This window comes from Theobroma cacao, chromosome 3 (assembly GCF_053813885.1).
Source record: "Theobroma cacao isolate CCN51 chromosome 3, ASM5381388v1, whole genome shotgun sequence".
NCBI lineage: Eukaryota > Viridiplantae > Streptophyta > Magnoliopsida > Malvales > Malvaceae > Theobroma > Theobroma cacao.
The window spans coordinates 41,164,723-41,180,305 of NC_142641.1; the positions used below are offsets into that span (position 1 = coordinate 41,164,723).

Consider the following 15,583-nt stretch of genomic DNA (forward strand, 5'->3'; position numbering starts at 1 on the left):
TGTTGACCATCGAAGTTTGCAATCTTTTTCGACCATATTGTTTCAACGGGTTGATTTTGATCTCTCTTGACAGCCTAACAGTTGCAGACCTTTCCCTAAAAATGGCCTGAAAGATTAATTATCGGATGGTTTAGACTATAGATAGATACTCTTTACTTATTGACTCTCCATTATCGGTCGGGGACAGGACGATGAAAACCGGTAAACACCTGCGCAATGATTACCTCTTGCCTTCTTCAGATGTATCATCTCCTGAAACCAATTAATTGAAAACATTAGTAAAAAATGGGCTTTGAGAACAGAACACTCGTGATTTGTGGTATTTGAGAATTTGATTCAATATTAAATGGAGTCCCTTCCCAAAGAAACTCATGATTTGTGACATTGCGGAACAAAATACTTAATGCCGAAGCACGTGAATGAATCAAACCAAAAGCTTTAGTGGCAAAACTACAAAAAATCATACGCAGAGCCGGACGCACGTGGGAAGGTAAATTTTACTGTTTAATCAAAACAACAAAAAGCGGCAAAAAGCAAAAAGTGTAGCACTACTGAGATTACTTTTTCCACAGCCACTGCAGTAAGAAGGAATGGCTTGCGGGATAAGGCAAAGCACAGTGCTCCATTGGTAAGCCCGCACAACCTCAAAATGAAAAAGGCCTCCAGGGGGGCATTTCAGTCATTATGCTATCTGGTGCTCCATTTTACGCGGTGTACGAAAAAAGGGCAGCCCAATAAGCTGAATTCGCTGTCCACACTGGGTATTATACGCTGCGGATATCTCTTCGTCTTCCCGTGCATTCGCTTAAATGATTAGTCAATCCTACGAATGGTAGAGCGACAGCCAAGCGCAAGCACGGAAAAAGATCACGTGAGAGACACGTGGTGTCTTTGACTCGACTGGGGGCCTTACGGCTTACCCCCAACGAGGAAAGCGACCAACGGAGCGGGCAAGGCAACTGAAAGAGATACCCGAGACTAATCCGCACAAGAACAAATTTAGCTGAGCAAGAAATCTAGGAGGAGAGAGAGAGAGAGAGAGAGAGAGGGAGAAGAAGAACCAAAAAGGAAAATACAGTCTTAGTTAAGTTATCGGAAGAAGAAGAAGACAATCTTACTTACAGTTTGACGTTCTTTTTCTTTTTACTTTATTTTTTCCCAGAAAACTAAAAAAGGAGTTGTGGTTGTAGAAATTGACTTAGGGTTTAGCAAGGGGAAAGATGGCAGTTTTAACGATGGAAACCTTACCTTTAGGATTTAGATTCAGGCCGACAGACGAAGAGCTCATCAATCACTACCTTAAATTGAAGATCAACGGTCGTCATTCCGAGGTCGAGGTCATTCCTGAAATTGATGTCTGCAAATGGGAGCCCTGGGATTTGCCTGGTATTTTTCTCTTGTTCTTTATTTTCTAAAAAGGAAAGAAATGATTGGGTGAAGAAGTGTTCGGAATCTTTGATACCTTAGCGTTAGCCAGAGCGTCAGCTTAAATTCCTTTATTCCCCGATAAATGAAATAATTATAGTTCATGAATTTGATTCCCGCTTTTCTACAACTGGCAATTTCCCGTAAACCTACTTATATTCCTTTTTGAAATTCCTCTCACTATAATTTTTTATATTCCAAAACTAGTGAAATCTTTTTATTTTTATACTTGGTGATGGTTGGGTTAAATTCAGGACTGTCGGTGATAAAATCGGACGATCCGGAGTGGTTCTTCTTCTGCCCGCGTGACAGGAAGTACCCCAACGGCCACCGTTCCAACAGAGCAACGGATAAAGGGTACTGGAAAGCCACGGGTAAGGATCGAACCATCAAGTCTAAAAAGTCACTCATCGGCATGAAGAAGACCTTGGTTTTTTACAAGGGCCGTGCTCCCAAGGGCCAGCGTACCAACTGGATCATGCACGAATACCGCGCCACTGCCAAGGACCTTGATGGCACCGGCCCTGGCCAGGTTTTCTGTCAACTTTAATTGTTCTCAGTTTAAGTTACTGCAAATAAATACGATCACTGACTTAAACTTTTGTTTTGTTTTGTTTTGTTTTTCTTCTTTTTTAGTATTGTGGTTAGTTTGAAAAGCAAAGAAGAAAAATTTAAAAGAAAAACGGAATGATTATGTAACTTGGACCTTTTTCTGGATGCAGGGTGCTTTTGTTCTATGTCGATTGTTTCATAAACTAGAAGAGAGGAATGATACTGTAAAGTACGAGGAAGTAGAACAAACTGGATATTCTCCTACCATGACAAAATCTTCTCCTGATGACACGTCATCGGATCTTCTCCAAGATACCGTGTCATCTGATACACAAGCTCAAAAGCCCGACAATGTAATGCAAAATGGTCAAGTAACTGGTGACAGCAGCTGCAATAGTCATATGACTTCTGATGCAGAAGATCATGCAACAGAAGAAACTGCGGTAGAGGTGAGAAGTAGACTATTTATCTATATTTTGGCATTGCTGCATTCTTTGTCATTTTATCTTGAGCAATATCAAGATTGTTGATAAGAGACTGTTGTCTTGCTTTTTATTGCAGAAATATCCACTCCTGGAAGGCAATTCAAATTTGTATGAGCCCAATTTTGGTGAAATTGACTACAAAGTCTTCTCACCAATGAACTTGCATTTTTTTGAAGATCTGCCAGTCTGCATGGATTCTCCTTATGCAAGTGATTTTGGCCATGATCAAAATGGATTTTATTTCCAGGATGGGACTGGTGAACAAGATGTATCTTTCTCTATGTTGGATGAGGTCTTAAATAACCACGAAGGCTCCTGTGCAGCGTCAAACAGTCAGAAGAACTTGGTTGCTGGAACTGAGATGCCCTTGTCTGGTAATGGATTCATCTCAAAGACAATACCACCGGAAACCTCATATATCGAAGAAAGTGGCATATATAGTGAGACAGACACTGAAATGGCACAACTACAGGTAAAGGAATAACTTGCTACTAGCTATTATGTTCCTATATAGGTGAAAATTAGCCATTTCTCTTTAACTTTCTGGAGTTTTACTTTAGGTTTCAGCCATATTTTTTTTATTTATTTTTGCTTTTAAGGCAATTTGATTTAGTACACAGTTCAGCTCTAACTTATGTTTGATACTTTCAACTTGTTTACCAGTCTGAATCAGAGGTTGGAGCTCCAAGGTGGTTTGGTGGGCATGTTGATAACAAGTATTCAGTGCAAATGCAAACTTCCTTTGATACTGGCGATACTCAAAGAGCACTTTATGATCAAGCGTTTAGAATTGGAAATAATGGTAGTCTTGGAAATTGTTCTGTTGGCCAAGCTACTTCATATACTGATTCTGCAATGGGTAATATTAATAATTTGCAACAATTAACCAGTCTGAAAAATAATATGAATAATGGTGGTAATCTTGGTGGTGGAACTGGCATGAACACTAGAACCTTTGAGCCTCCGCAGCAACCAAATTCAGACAACTTTGCAACTCTCGGAATTGGTACTGGAATCAAGATTAGAACCCGTGCACCTCAGCAAAGAGCAAATTCAGACAACTTCGTAAATCAGGGCACTGCTCCAAGAAGAATACGCTTGCAAATGAAACCTTCTAATGGCCCAATGAAAGTTTCTGCCGGCTGTGTTGATGATGGCAAAATGAGAAGTACAGGCCTCGGTGAAGAAGAAGAAGTTCAGTCTGCTCTAACTGAGGTAGGGTAACCAGGAAAAGCTAATTTCAAGCGTTGTTGATATTTTGAAGTGTATTTATCCCACCTTCACCTTTCGTCAGGTTTTCGCTAAGGTCAAGTATAATATTTGTTAAATAATAAGTACATTTCACAAATTGACCATTATCTTTCAATGTTTTGAATGCAGATCACAGAAGCAGAAGCTGCAGGACAGATTCCTAGCTCTGATGAATCAGAGAAAGAGAACCAGTTACTCAAGTTTGATGGCAGCGGGGACATTGCTGAAGAATCTTGTACAAAACTGAGGCAGAGGGTGAAGCAAGATGGTGAGCCTTGTAGTAGCCAAATTGGCCCATCAGTTCATTCCAAGGTAGCTCCCGCGCATCATCGCTCAAGATCCCTATCAATTGTTGTGTTCACTGTGTTCCTTATTACAATCTTGTTGGCTCTGTTCATGGGAATATGGAGATGCCTTAGATTTTGAATTCCGGATGTTGTTGAAATAGGCTGTCGTAGGTAGTCCGTTTTCCTCCCACTGTATCTTTCTAGGAAATATGATCAGGTTCTGTAAATTGTGTCCCATGTGTATTGTTGTGAAGATAGGGGAGTACTGTGTAAAAATAACTGATGCGATGGCCTTTTTTTTTGTTAACAGTTGGCATAGGGAGTTATCTTCATATGTAGTAGGGAAGGGAGTGTTTTTTGTTATCTATCTTTACCTTCCCTTATCAAAATCTTATGTAGCTTTGTGGTACAGCAGATCCACTGGGAATATTTAGTTGAAATCCGGATAAGCTCAATGATTGATTAATGTAGCTTTTAATTTCAATTCTTTGTACCTTTTTTTTTTCTTTTTATAGAAAGTCGTATTAAGGTCGAATAATGGAGTTATTGTTTTAGGCGGGGATTTCATTTCCAAATTAACGCACGATTGGAGTTTGTTCGAATTTTCCTTATTTTGCAATATTTTTCTTCACCTTATAGCTCGGCTGAATCAACTACTTGTCAGGATATAGCTTACCGAACCTTATACCAACTTTACGTTCTGGATTAGGAGGAAACAAAATCATCTTGCTTAGTTTCGTTTTCTTCTGCTGCTGTAGCCATTCCTTTGCGTACGTAAATTCGCCATAAGTGGGAAGCAAAAAGTATGCAGATTGATCCCCCTGTAAGAAGAATTAGAGGATTTGTTGAAAGACTAATTTTGAAATTCACATGGTAAGCAAGGTTTTCCTATTTAGAAGTATGCTACTATTGTTATTGTTGTTGTGGGGCAGCTATTAACTCTAGAAGAAAAGGAAGTGAGTGAAGTTCGGTAAATTGGGTTCGTAAGATGGAAATTTGGTGCTCTCCTTTACACCCAAAAAGGACAAAAAAAAAAAAACAAAAAGAGAGGCAAGAGGTCAATTTTCAACGCTTAGGGATGAGCCTCACCGCCAGTAAGGGAGAACACTGCAGGTTAATTCATGCCTATTGGAGTTGTGGCGGTCTACAAATGGAGATTCGCAATGACCATCCAGATTTCCATGTCAAACTTAGGCGCTTCGAAGCTCCCCATGTTGACCCATTTGTAGACTCTGTGGCCTCGTTGGATGAGTGCCATCTATATCACCGAAACGGTGGGCTTTGTTTACCCTAGGAAAAACCCCCTTTTTTTACTGTATTATTAGGTTCCAAATATTCTTTCCCTTTGTTAAAATATTGTTTCTTGATTTAAAAATAAAAAATAGAAGAAGAAGAAATTTAAACTTTCGTTGGACTCGTTATGAGCAAATAGGAGAATGGAGATGTTAGGTAATGTTTTGGTACAGGCTGCTTACTTACAAAATTTATGGGTACATTATGTGTTTTACTGGTTATGCACACACTTTTATACATGACAAATATTACCAGTTTTATTTCTCCAATCCAAGGAGAGAGAAGAGAAAAGGAAAAAAATAATTATACACTAAAATGTAGAAAATTTAATTCTATTTATGTTTGATGTATACAAATTATATTTTATTCTTAATTAAAGTTCACTTAATATTTCTCTGTCAAAAAAAGTTGACTTAATATTAATAACTGATTAAAGTTAAACATCGTTTAGCTAATGTCAATGTAGTGAGAACTACGATAACACGAATTCAATATTAAGAACACATGGACCTAATTCATTCGCTGCTGCAACTCGAAAAACGGAGCAGATCACAACAAAATAAAAAGCTGTGTAAAATTGGGGGTTACATATATGTGAAAGATGACATATTATTCTGGGATCATTCCCTAATTTTCTCATAATAACGCTCGTTTCCTTTTTTTTTTTTATTGGTTTGTTTGTTTGTTTGTTTAGATGCCAAGAATTGTCGATGTAAGTTAAGCACCTTCTTAACAAACTCCAGAAATTGTGTAGAATCGTCTTTATTTATTCTCACTAGGTTTTAAAGATTCATACGTAAATATTATCATAATAAGATGATATAATCTTAATTAAATTTAACTATCAAAATTGTGAAGATGAACGAATGTCTCCACCTAAACATTTTTCCTATCTTTAACCACCGAATTCATCTCATATTTTGTGAGAATATTAATATTAATAATAAATACCCGGACGTGGCATAAGGCTTTATTAAATACTTTAGTAGACATCGTATGCAGTAGTAACAAAGATTATAATAAAATATGATAATGAATGAATGGACAGGATAAGGTTGAGGCAACCGGTGTCCAGATAAATCTAAACAAACAGCGTACATTTATGTGGGGGTGAATCTCCACGTGGAAACTCCTAAACCCAGCAGCACACTGGAAACTGCAAATACTTAAAGTGCTGGCTGCCGCCTGTTGTAATTTCCTCTACTTGCTGTATCTTTATACCATTGCCTTGCGCTTGCAATATATTTTATTCTTTTAGAAAAAACCAGAAACCAGAGTCCCCTCCCTTCCCCATAGAATTTGTAGACCCATTCTCCACTCCTTATCAAATCACCTTCTCTCGAACCTTTTCTTGATAAACATCGACACCCGTTCTTCCCTGACCCACCAAATTTTCACCGTATTAATATTTTCGAGGCGATCACTTCTTATAATTTGATTTGGACTCGCTAGATTGGTCCCAAGCTTTTAGTCTTTAGTTTTAGTCCGACACAAGGTTAAAAGAGATGATTCTGGTGGCAATAGTAGCGGAGCTCATGGAGGAGTACACGGTGCTGTTGGCTAGAGTGCTTGAGCATTTGTTGCATGAAGCTCCTTTTCCAAGGCGTATTCGTTTCCTTATCCTCCGCAGCCTTCCTTTTGTTTCCTCCACTCCCCCTCTTCTCCGAGCCCCTGCTTAAAAGTTAAAACCCCTGTTTTTTTCCCCCTTTTGTTCCTCGTTCTTTTGCTTTTACATTATGGATATAGACATGCGGATTTCAACTATCTGTACAGTCTCCGGAGTTCTCTTTTCTTCATCTATGTAATATAATTTTCATTTGGAAATTGCATTATGCTAGATCTTTGTTCTTTTGAGTCTTGTGGATTTGCTTTTCTGGGTAGTTCAATTTGATCAACTGAAACATCATATTGCATCCTAGAATATGATTGGTGCATGATGTCCTACCAGGTTCAAATTCTCTTTTTTTAATTAAAAAAAAACCATCGTACTGGATTTTGATCCATTTAACTTTTAATGTTCATGAAGATCAATAATTCAACCATGCCTTATCCATAGCCGGCTTGGGCAAAATTTGCCCATTATCAAAGAAAGAAACTGCATTGGTTCGTAAAATATCTGAAGCAATGATGTTGATTGTTTTTGGGTAATTCCAACATTCGGCCAAAAGGGTTCATTCGATAGGATCAGATGTTGACAGACAACAACAGGGACAAAGACAAGGTGGGCATGGGCATTGCTTGTGAGCTGCGAAGAAGTGTGTAGAACATCCTTGTTTTTCACTGTTCATTTATCCTGGTTTTGTTGATTTGAAGGAGTTTGTAATGTCAAACCCATCGAAATTTGTACCAAACCTGATCTTTTAAAAGTGTCAGCCCACTGGAGGAGTTTTGAAGCACTTTATTCAAACCTTTTATACTCACTAGCAGCCTTTTTAAGTGCCATTACTGGGACTTGACCCACCCAGGCTTTCCACTTCATGCCATCATCAACGGAATGATTAATGCACAATGCCATCCTTTCATTGCGAAAGGATAATGCTTGATGTACTCTTTCCATAACATTAGGGATGAGTAAATATAAATTGAACTGAATAATGGAATCGAAATAAATTTAATTTTTTTGATTTGGTTAGTTCAATTTTTTGATTAATTTGGTTAAGATAGTTCAGTTAATAAAATTATTTTGGTTCGATTCGATTAGGAACATTTTTAATTAAACTAATCGAATTTAAATAAGAGTATTATGAAAATTTTACATGAAAAAAATTTTAAACTTTAATTATTTATTGTTGCTTATTTCATATAAATTATATGAGTATTTATTTTATTTATTATAATTTTTTAAGATCATTTTTAATATTTTTGTAACATTGATTTATTTAAACAAATACAGTATAAATTAATATATACAAAAAAATAAAAAATTTGTTAAGTTCAGTTTTTGAAAATCGAAACAAACTAACCGAATTAATTTAGTTTCGGTTAGTTCAGTTAGTTATATAGTTCGGTTCGATTTCAGTTATTTTTAAAAATGAGTTCGATTAGTTCGGTTATTAGATATCCAAAACTGAACTAACCAAACTAACCGTTTGCACACCCCTACCTAACATCTATGCAATTAGTATCATCATGACTGCTTTGGTTACAAACGCACAAATGTAGACTTGTGATATTTGTTTAGGCTAAGTGCAATTTATTAACATGTATTTTTGTGATTAAATATAAGGGGAGAAAGAGATAAGGTGGGAAAATATCAATCCCTCTCAATTATATATATATATATATATATATACATCACATTGCTTCATTTTGTCGGTGTGATTAAAAGTTCAAATCTCTTGGTTGATGTGAAGAGAAACATTAAACATAGATCTGACAATTTTGGATACGACACGTTAACACGACACGAGAAAACACAGGTTAAACAGATTTTGGATTTAATTTTAATGTATTTTGTGTCTAATCGTATTTGACACGTTAAGACACGAATTTTCGTATCTTAACGTATCAAACACAACAAATACATTTAAAACACATTTAAACACGTTTATTGAATCGTGTTATCATGTTTAAACGTGTATACGTGACACGTTTATTAACTTATTAAAAATTAATAGTTAAAGATTATTTTAACCTTATATAAATAATTTTAAATAATTATTTTAATAAGTTTTTTTAATTTTATAAAGGTAATAATGTAATTATTACCATTAAAAATTATGAATGATTTTTTATATTATTAGTGTTTGAAGGTTAGATGTTAATGATATATTTTATCATATTATATGATAATGAATTTTATATATGTTATTTATATTAAATTTTATTATATTTGATGTTATTATTATTTTTGTTTTGTTATAATTATTTTTATAATTATAGATTTTAAATTTAAATAATAAATTATATTTAATTGTAAATATTTTTATTTAATCGTGTTAAACGTGTTGGTCGTGTTAAATGTGTTAATCGTGTTAAACGTGTTATTAATCGTGTCGTGTCGTATATTGATACGTTTAATAAACGTGTTAATCGTGTCGTGTCGTGTTACACATTTAATAAACGTATACGTATACGTGTTTTAAATTTAAGATACGAATATTTAACGTGTCGTATTCATATTTAACCTTAATGTGTTTCGTGTTTAATCGTATCCGACACAAAAATACAAATTGCTAGGTCTAATTAAACACAACATCATACATAGATGTTGATTAATGTGTTGTTTAATAAACTGACAAAAATTAAATATTTGAAAATTAAGTATTGAATTTTTTATTTTGAAAAAAAATCAGTGAATTTTTACTACAAAAATTGTCTGGTATTCTTTTGAAAATTAAACTTTAAATAGATATTTTGTTGAATTTTTTTACTAAAAGGTCAAAAATTATTTATATATATAGTTAATGTAATTAAATGAGAATTTTTTAAATAAGAATGTATATAAAGTAATTTTAGTTACTTAATATTTTCAATACTTTTTAATGGAAAATTTTATTTTTAAGTGATATTTAAAATAAATAATCAAACTCATTTTAAAAATTAAATTATTGAAAATTTTTTAATAATTTATCAAACACAAACTAATTAAAATTTCAATAACAAGGATTTAAATTTAAATTTATTTTCTTGTTGGTTCGTGGGTTGGGTTGGGCTCAATGATGATAGAAGATTCCTTCATTGCAACTCAAACGGGCTTAAAGCCTAACCCACAACAAGCGGCACAGTAGTCCACTAGGCCTGGCCTACTGAAGTAATGCGGATGAACAAGTGCCTGTTAAGGATTCCCAGAATTAGAACTCTGAAGGCTAATTCTGTTAGGTGCCTCAGAAATCAGAATCATTTGGGGTGGAATTCTTCGGAATACGCCCTGTTTTCCTAGCACAACCACTTCTAACGTGGGCCCTCGGCATAAGAAGCTCCATTTTCAAGCACTATTAATGATTCTGTGGAATCATTATTGGTTTAGTAGATTTGAATTTTGATGCTCTTGTCTAATCTATGTGTCTGGTCCGTTAGGGTGGGGATCAAATTAAGAATGTATGTGAAAACATGTGTGATTTGTTGGTATAAATTCAAATCCTCCAACCAAGCAAATGCTATTAAAATTTTAGAGCTAAAGTTTCCTGCACCCCATAAGCAACAGTGCTGCAGAAGTGACCATCAGATAATGTGACATCATCCAGGGTAATTGGGGCCAAGTCCCACGCAGAAGTGGTTTTATGACAGGTATGAGAATTCATCGTCTCTTCTGATATGATGATGTAATTGAATGTATTGGTAGTAGCAATGTTTCTTCAGAATGTCACAGAAATGAATAATGGCAAAGTAACTTGGGAATGAAGACTGCTATTTGAGGTTGTGTTGTTTCAGACTTTTTTGCAATTCTGTTGAGATCAGAGACCCTTCTTCTTCGATAGAATGAAGCGCCTGACCTTGCTCGTGTGATCATAAGCAGCAGATTAGCAGTATCAAACTTGCCAGGTATAAGCAAATTAGTTTCAGAAAACTAAAATTATGGTTCTAAAAGTATGCATTAGGTGCTAGATTATCAATGGCAAACAAATTTCTGTTAAAAATGAAAATGTTTGCCACTCCCAACACCTAAATCAAAAAGAAATGGTTGATGACACATTGGCATAAATTTCTCTGCAGAGGGATGGTGGAGCAGGAGCAAATCAACAGGCTGAAGTCCCCTGGCTGATAATTAATACCCTACTTCGGCCAGGATCAGGAAGTTTTTCTCCTGTATATAAAACTAGAATTTGAGGGAGAAGGTAGCCAGGTTCGACCCTTGATTTCTTACCATACATTTTATTCATCTCTATGAGTTTGGAGTTTGTCATGTCTTAACACTATACATTTTACATGCGTATTGCATATGGTGTAAAGTGTTGGAGAATCCTGAATATGAAGACCATTATGCCTATTGGGTATATTAATAATACCTCTCGACTCCTGTTTTGGGCGTCAGCAGCGTTTTTTCTTAGTTATGGCCCATGGAATTTATAACCAACAGAACTAAAATGCAGTAAGCTAGCTTTTAATTCAAAGTACAAATAATGATTTGACTAATTAATTATAAATTCGAGGGACATTCTTCATGTTAAATAGTTTTTATCTCTGAAATGTTAGTTCATGGCAGGGAGGATAAAAGCAGTTATTCTCTTTCTAATAAACAAATTAGCTTCCAATGGTAATCAACAAATTGTCACTAACTTATAGAAGTATAAAAAAAGCATCGAACCTTGTGAACAATTAGTAACCAAAAGTTGTGCAGAATAAACTACATGGGCATAAATCTAATGGATAACATTCTTTCAAGTTAATAATACAAAGTACATGGAAAATAATATACCATACTAGTAGGGTAGGAGTAGCACTACCCATAAAATACAACTATTAGGTAGCCCTAGCCCTGCTTTTATCAGAAGATTTGGAATGTCCAGTTAGAAACCATACTTAAGACTTAAGGGCTACTTTGCAAAATTTGCGATCAAATAAGTAGTTTTGTATATTGAGCAAAAAGATACACAGGAAGGAGCAATTAAGTTCTCATATCCTTTTTTGGGCAGTTCTGCCGGACAGTGGTTGGCTGTAATAGCTGGAAGAACTTTACCCTGAGTGGCTTGCATTCCATAGTGTGGAATAACAGTGCATTTGTTCCCTGTCGCAGCTTATTATTATAATCCTCAGTTGATATTTTAATGACTACCAATAGTACTATATAAAGCTCAAAGGTTCTGTTTTCTCTAGGCTTGCATAAAAATGTAAAACATCTATAGCTTGTAAGGCTTAAGTAGAAAACAATGTGCGGGGAATAAAACTTTGTTAGGCTTTCTAGATAGATATTGTTGCATATGTTGTATTGTGATTTTCAAAAGATGGTGGAAAGAAAGATTTTTAGGAATATATGTTCCCTTTGCATCAAAGCCCAGCTTTCCTTACTTAAGCCCATCCATATCCCAAATCAGCTGATATTCCCTTCTCAATGTGTCAGCAGTCATGTTAGCTTGACCCACATCTCAAGCATAGACATGAGAGTTTGATACCATTCCCTCACAAAAGGGTTTATTATAATTTTCATATATAATGCGTGTGAAATGTGAAGCCCCGGCCAGAGTCCAATGGATATAAGCACAAGAAATGGTTCATTTTTGAATAGTATCGGATTTCTTCGGAATATATTACCAAGAGATTAGAACTCAAGGCAGGCGATGCCAATGCCATAGAGGAATATCTTCTGGGGCTGGGATTGTCTTCATCAGTTTCTCTTCTTTCCTTCTCTTTATATACTTGAGAAGTCTTATTTCTATGGCTACCTTACTAGCCAGAGCATTTGGCTCCATTATATCTGTCATCGCATCCTGTTTTTTTGGCTACCGAGACAACAAAAAAGGCTTCAGCAACATCAATTACTACAACATGCCTAAGGGTCGACCACTTTCTTTGCAGGTTCCCTTTCATCCCAAGTATATTTTGTTTCTTTCTTTTGGTCCATCTAGGTATCTTAATTGTTTGCCTTCTCCTTTCACCATGCTTCTCCATCTCCAACTTGCTAGGAAACAAATGGAAAAAAAAAAAAACTGGGTCTCTTACATATCCACGGGCACCGTGAGGCCAATTTGCCAACCTTTCCCTCCTATTTTATGGGTTATATATTCAGCGTATCTGCCTTTTCTTTCTCCTTCGTACGTCCTTTATGGATGTTGAAGTGGCAATGTAAAACGCTTGAGGCTTTCCTTCACAAAAAAAGTTATGTTGCTTGTTGAGCATGCTAGCTTTGTTCCTTTGCTTGGTTTAAGCTTAGTCCATGTAACAAGGTTTTCCTATTAATTGCTCATGGAGAAAAACTTTTCACAATCCAATCTTACTTAAACCTTGTTTCAATGTTTCAGGTTAAATGTTTAGGACACAGTTTAATTTGAACAAACAACTTACTAGTCTTGACACCATTGAGGCATGCACAATCTTTTTGTCTCACACACGTAACAATTTTACAAAAGCCTTAGTTTTCAGTTAGATATACATGCAGAATAATCTTTTGTTAATTAAATCTTAGTTATTGAAACCAAAAGTATGCAAAGGCATTGTTATTGAAGATATTCGAACTTTAGAAGGAGGACACAAGCTCCTCACAGCTTGTTTGCTGGTCATGCTTTTAGCTTAGAATCATATTTCTTGTACCAACTTTAAGACTATGCTACCTGGTCTTAATTAGTGGATTCAAGAATCTGCAAACAAGTTTAATCTAGACCCAACAGGGTATTTCTTAATCCCTTGGGGTTTCCTTTAATCGCATAAAGCGTAAAAGGCCTCAGAAGAAAGGAACAAAGGAATAAGAAGAAAGATAAAATTTTTATGAATAAAATTAGCATTTGTGACTGTTAAACTTGATCTCTTTACAGACTGTGGACCTCAAAGTCAGAATGTGCTGCACTGGCTGCGAGAGAGTAGTCAAAAACGCCATTTACAAGCTTAGAGGTATATTCTCCTTTCTTTAGAAATCTTTCCTTGTAAACAATGTTTAGATTGATTCTTGTCTGATCACTGTTTCATAGGATCATTATATGTATGATATATGGGTCATTTAACTGCTTTGCTTCTGTTTCAGATTCTCTGTGTATATGAATAAAACTACCATTTTGTGTTTAATAGATTCATTAGCTAAAACAACATTTGGATTATTAATGCTTAGAAATATTGTGTCAGGGATTGATTCGGTGGAAGTGGACCTGGAAATGGAAAAGGTAACCGTGATCGGGTACGTTGATCGCAACAAGGTGCTGAAACAAGTGAGGAGGGCTGGAAAGAGGGCCGAGTTCTGGCCCTACCCTGATCCTCCTTTGTACTTCACCTCCACCAACGAATATTTCAAAGACACAACAAACGAGTTCAAAGAGAGTTACAACTATTACAGGCATGGCTACAATCTTGGACACAGGCATGGCAACATCCCAGTGACTCATCGCGGAGATGACAAGGTCAGCAACATGTTCAACGACGACAATGTCAATGCCTGCTGTCTCATGTAAAAAACTTACGAACTATTGTATGTACCATCCATTTCCATCATCATGTAAAGTAATACTATATATTTGCAATAACTCTCCAGTGTGAAAAGAATTTATCAGTGAATATAAATTGTTCCGTGAAGTCATGCTAAATCTTAATCTGGTGGTGCTTCAAGGATGGGAATATATTCAATTGGAATCCGCTCCGGTGCATTATTGGTTTCATGAGTCATGCTAGGAATCACCCCTCACACCGTGATTAGTTTTTGTTGAAACCAAGTGACAAGAAAAGCAGATTCAGACCAGGAAAGCAAGTGGCATTAGTGAATTGAGTGCCACCTAACATAGCAGAATCCCTTGATAGAAAAATTAAACAACTTTGCGGCTGTCAACCATTTTTTGGTATAATTATTGGGTATCTCTAAATTTTCATATGCAAACAAGTTTCATTATAAGCTATACATTGGTTGGTTTTCTTTTTTTTTTTTGACATGTTCTGATGAATTTGTCCATTTGTAGTTGGATGCCGTTTTCTTTGAGGATAATCATATGGAATTAAAAATTAAAATAAAATAAAGAAAGAAAATTGAACAGGGGTTTACTTCGTGAAGAAGGTAAGAATGTTAGTCGAATTGTTTGGGACCGTTAGACTGGTCTGGCAGGCATGAAAAGAAAGATCCAACGATGGAACTTCTCGCAATGGAAAAGGCATGTTCCTCGTGCATTGTGATTACTTAAATTAATTTCATTAATAATAATTGGTTTCTCCTTGCTCTCTTGTTCTTTGGTTCTTATCTTCCCAAGAAAATGAAAGCGTTCGTGGACCCCATTTTGTGTTAATTACATTTGAGTCTCCCATCTCTTCCTAATTTACGTAAAATCCCATTCTACTTGCTTTTTTTGACAAGTTAATTATACATCAATCTCTTTTATTTATTTCTATTAATTATCTTTTTGTAGTGAAAACAAATCTCATGTGGGTATATTTTTCGGCTAAAATATAGTTGTATTTCAATATTGTGAAATTAGGACTAAATACTACTAAATCAACATATTTTCTTTTAGAAAATCACCATATTTCACAGCCAAAATAAAATTTAGTACATTACTTGAAAGGATATATGATAATTCTTATTGTTTTTTTAAATAAAGAAAGAAAAACAAAATGTACAGTAGTAGATTTTTTCATGTAATAAAGAAAAATGTAAGTGTATAAGGAAAAAGAAAATTATAAAGTAAAAAAGATATAATATTTAAAAAAAATTAAATAATTATA

At 35.3% G+C, this 15,583-nt stretch overlaps 3 protein-coding genes across 3 annotated transcripts; all 3 read left to right on the forward strand.

Moving 5' to 3' along the window:
• Positions 1–932: 932 nt before the first annotated feature.
• LOC18605922 (protein NTM1-like 9) lies at positions 933–4,484 on the forward strand. The gene is made up of 6 exons (XM_007039237.3): positions 933–1,386; positions 1,680–1,957; positions 2,148–2,426; positions 2,539–2,934; positions 3,126–3,677; positions 3,843–4,484. The coding sequence occupies exons 1-6, from the start codon at positions 1,221–1,223 to the stop codon at positions 4,137–4,139; spliced, it is 1,968 nt and encodes a 655-aa protein (XP_007039299.3). The 5' UTR covers positions 933–1,220; the 3' UTR covers positions 4,140–4,484.
• Positions 4,485–6,486: 2,002 nt separating this feature from the next.
• On the forward strand, positions 6,487–7,147 carry LOC18605924 (uncharacterized). Its single transcript, XM_007039242.3, has one exon. It carries the CDS (start codon positions 6,799–6,801, stop codon positions 6,970–6,972), a length of 174 nt encoding a protein of 57 aa, XP_007039304.2. The 5' UTR covers positions 6,487–6,798; the 3' UTR covers positions 6,973–7,147.
• A 5,260-nt stretch (positions 7,148–12,407) lies between these two features.
• On the forward strand, positions 12,408–14,453 carry LOC18605925 (heavy metal-associated isoprenylated plant protein 30-like). Its single transcript, XM_007039243.3, has 3 exons — positions 12,408–12,748; positions 13,702–13,777; positions 14,006–14,453. The coding sequence occupies exons 1-3, from the start codon at positions 12,608–12,610 to the stop codon at positions 14,326–14,328; spliced, it is 540 nt and encodes a 179-aa protein (XP_007039305.1). The 5' UTR covers positions 12,408–12,607; the 3' UTR covers positions 14,329–14,453.
• The last annotated feature ends 1,130 nt before the right edge of the window (positions 14,454–15,583 follow it).

Excerpts from the sequence above, each read along its gene's own strand:
- LOC18605922 (XM_007039237.3), top strand. The coding sequence starts at position 1,221 with ATGGCAGTTTTAACGATGGAAACCTTACCTTTAGGATTTAGATTCAGG. Across the intron at positions 2,935-3,125 it reads CTGAAATGGCACAACTACAG|TCTGAATCAGAGGTTGGAGC; the intron begins GTAAAGGAATAA and ends CTTGTTTACCAG. Across the intron at positions 3,678-3,842 it reads TTCAGTCTGCTCTAACTGAG|ATCACAGAAGCAGAAGCTGC; the intron begins GTAGGGTAACCA and ends TTTTGAATGCAG.
- LOC18605924 (XM_007039242.3), top strand. The coding sequence starts at position 6,799 with ATGATTCTGGTGGCAATAGTAGCGGAGCTCATGGAGGAGTACACGGTG.
- LOC18605925 (XM_007039243.3), top strand. The coding sequence starts at position 12,608 with ATGGCTACCTTACTAGCCAGAGCATTTGGCTCCATTATATCTGTCATC. Across the intron at positions 12,749-13,701 it reads GTCGACCACTTTCTTTGCAG|ACTGTGGACCTCAAAGTCAG; the intron begins GTTCCCTTTCAT and ends ATCTCTTTACAG. Across the intron at positions 13,778-14,005 it reads CGCCATTTACAAGCTTAGAG|GGATTGATTCGGTGGAAGTG; the intron begins GTATATTCTCCT and ends ATATTGTGTCAG.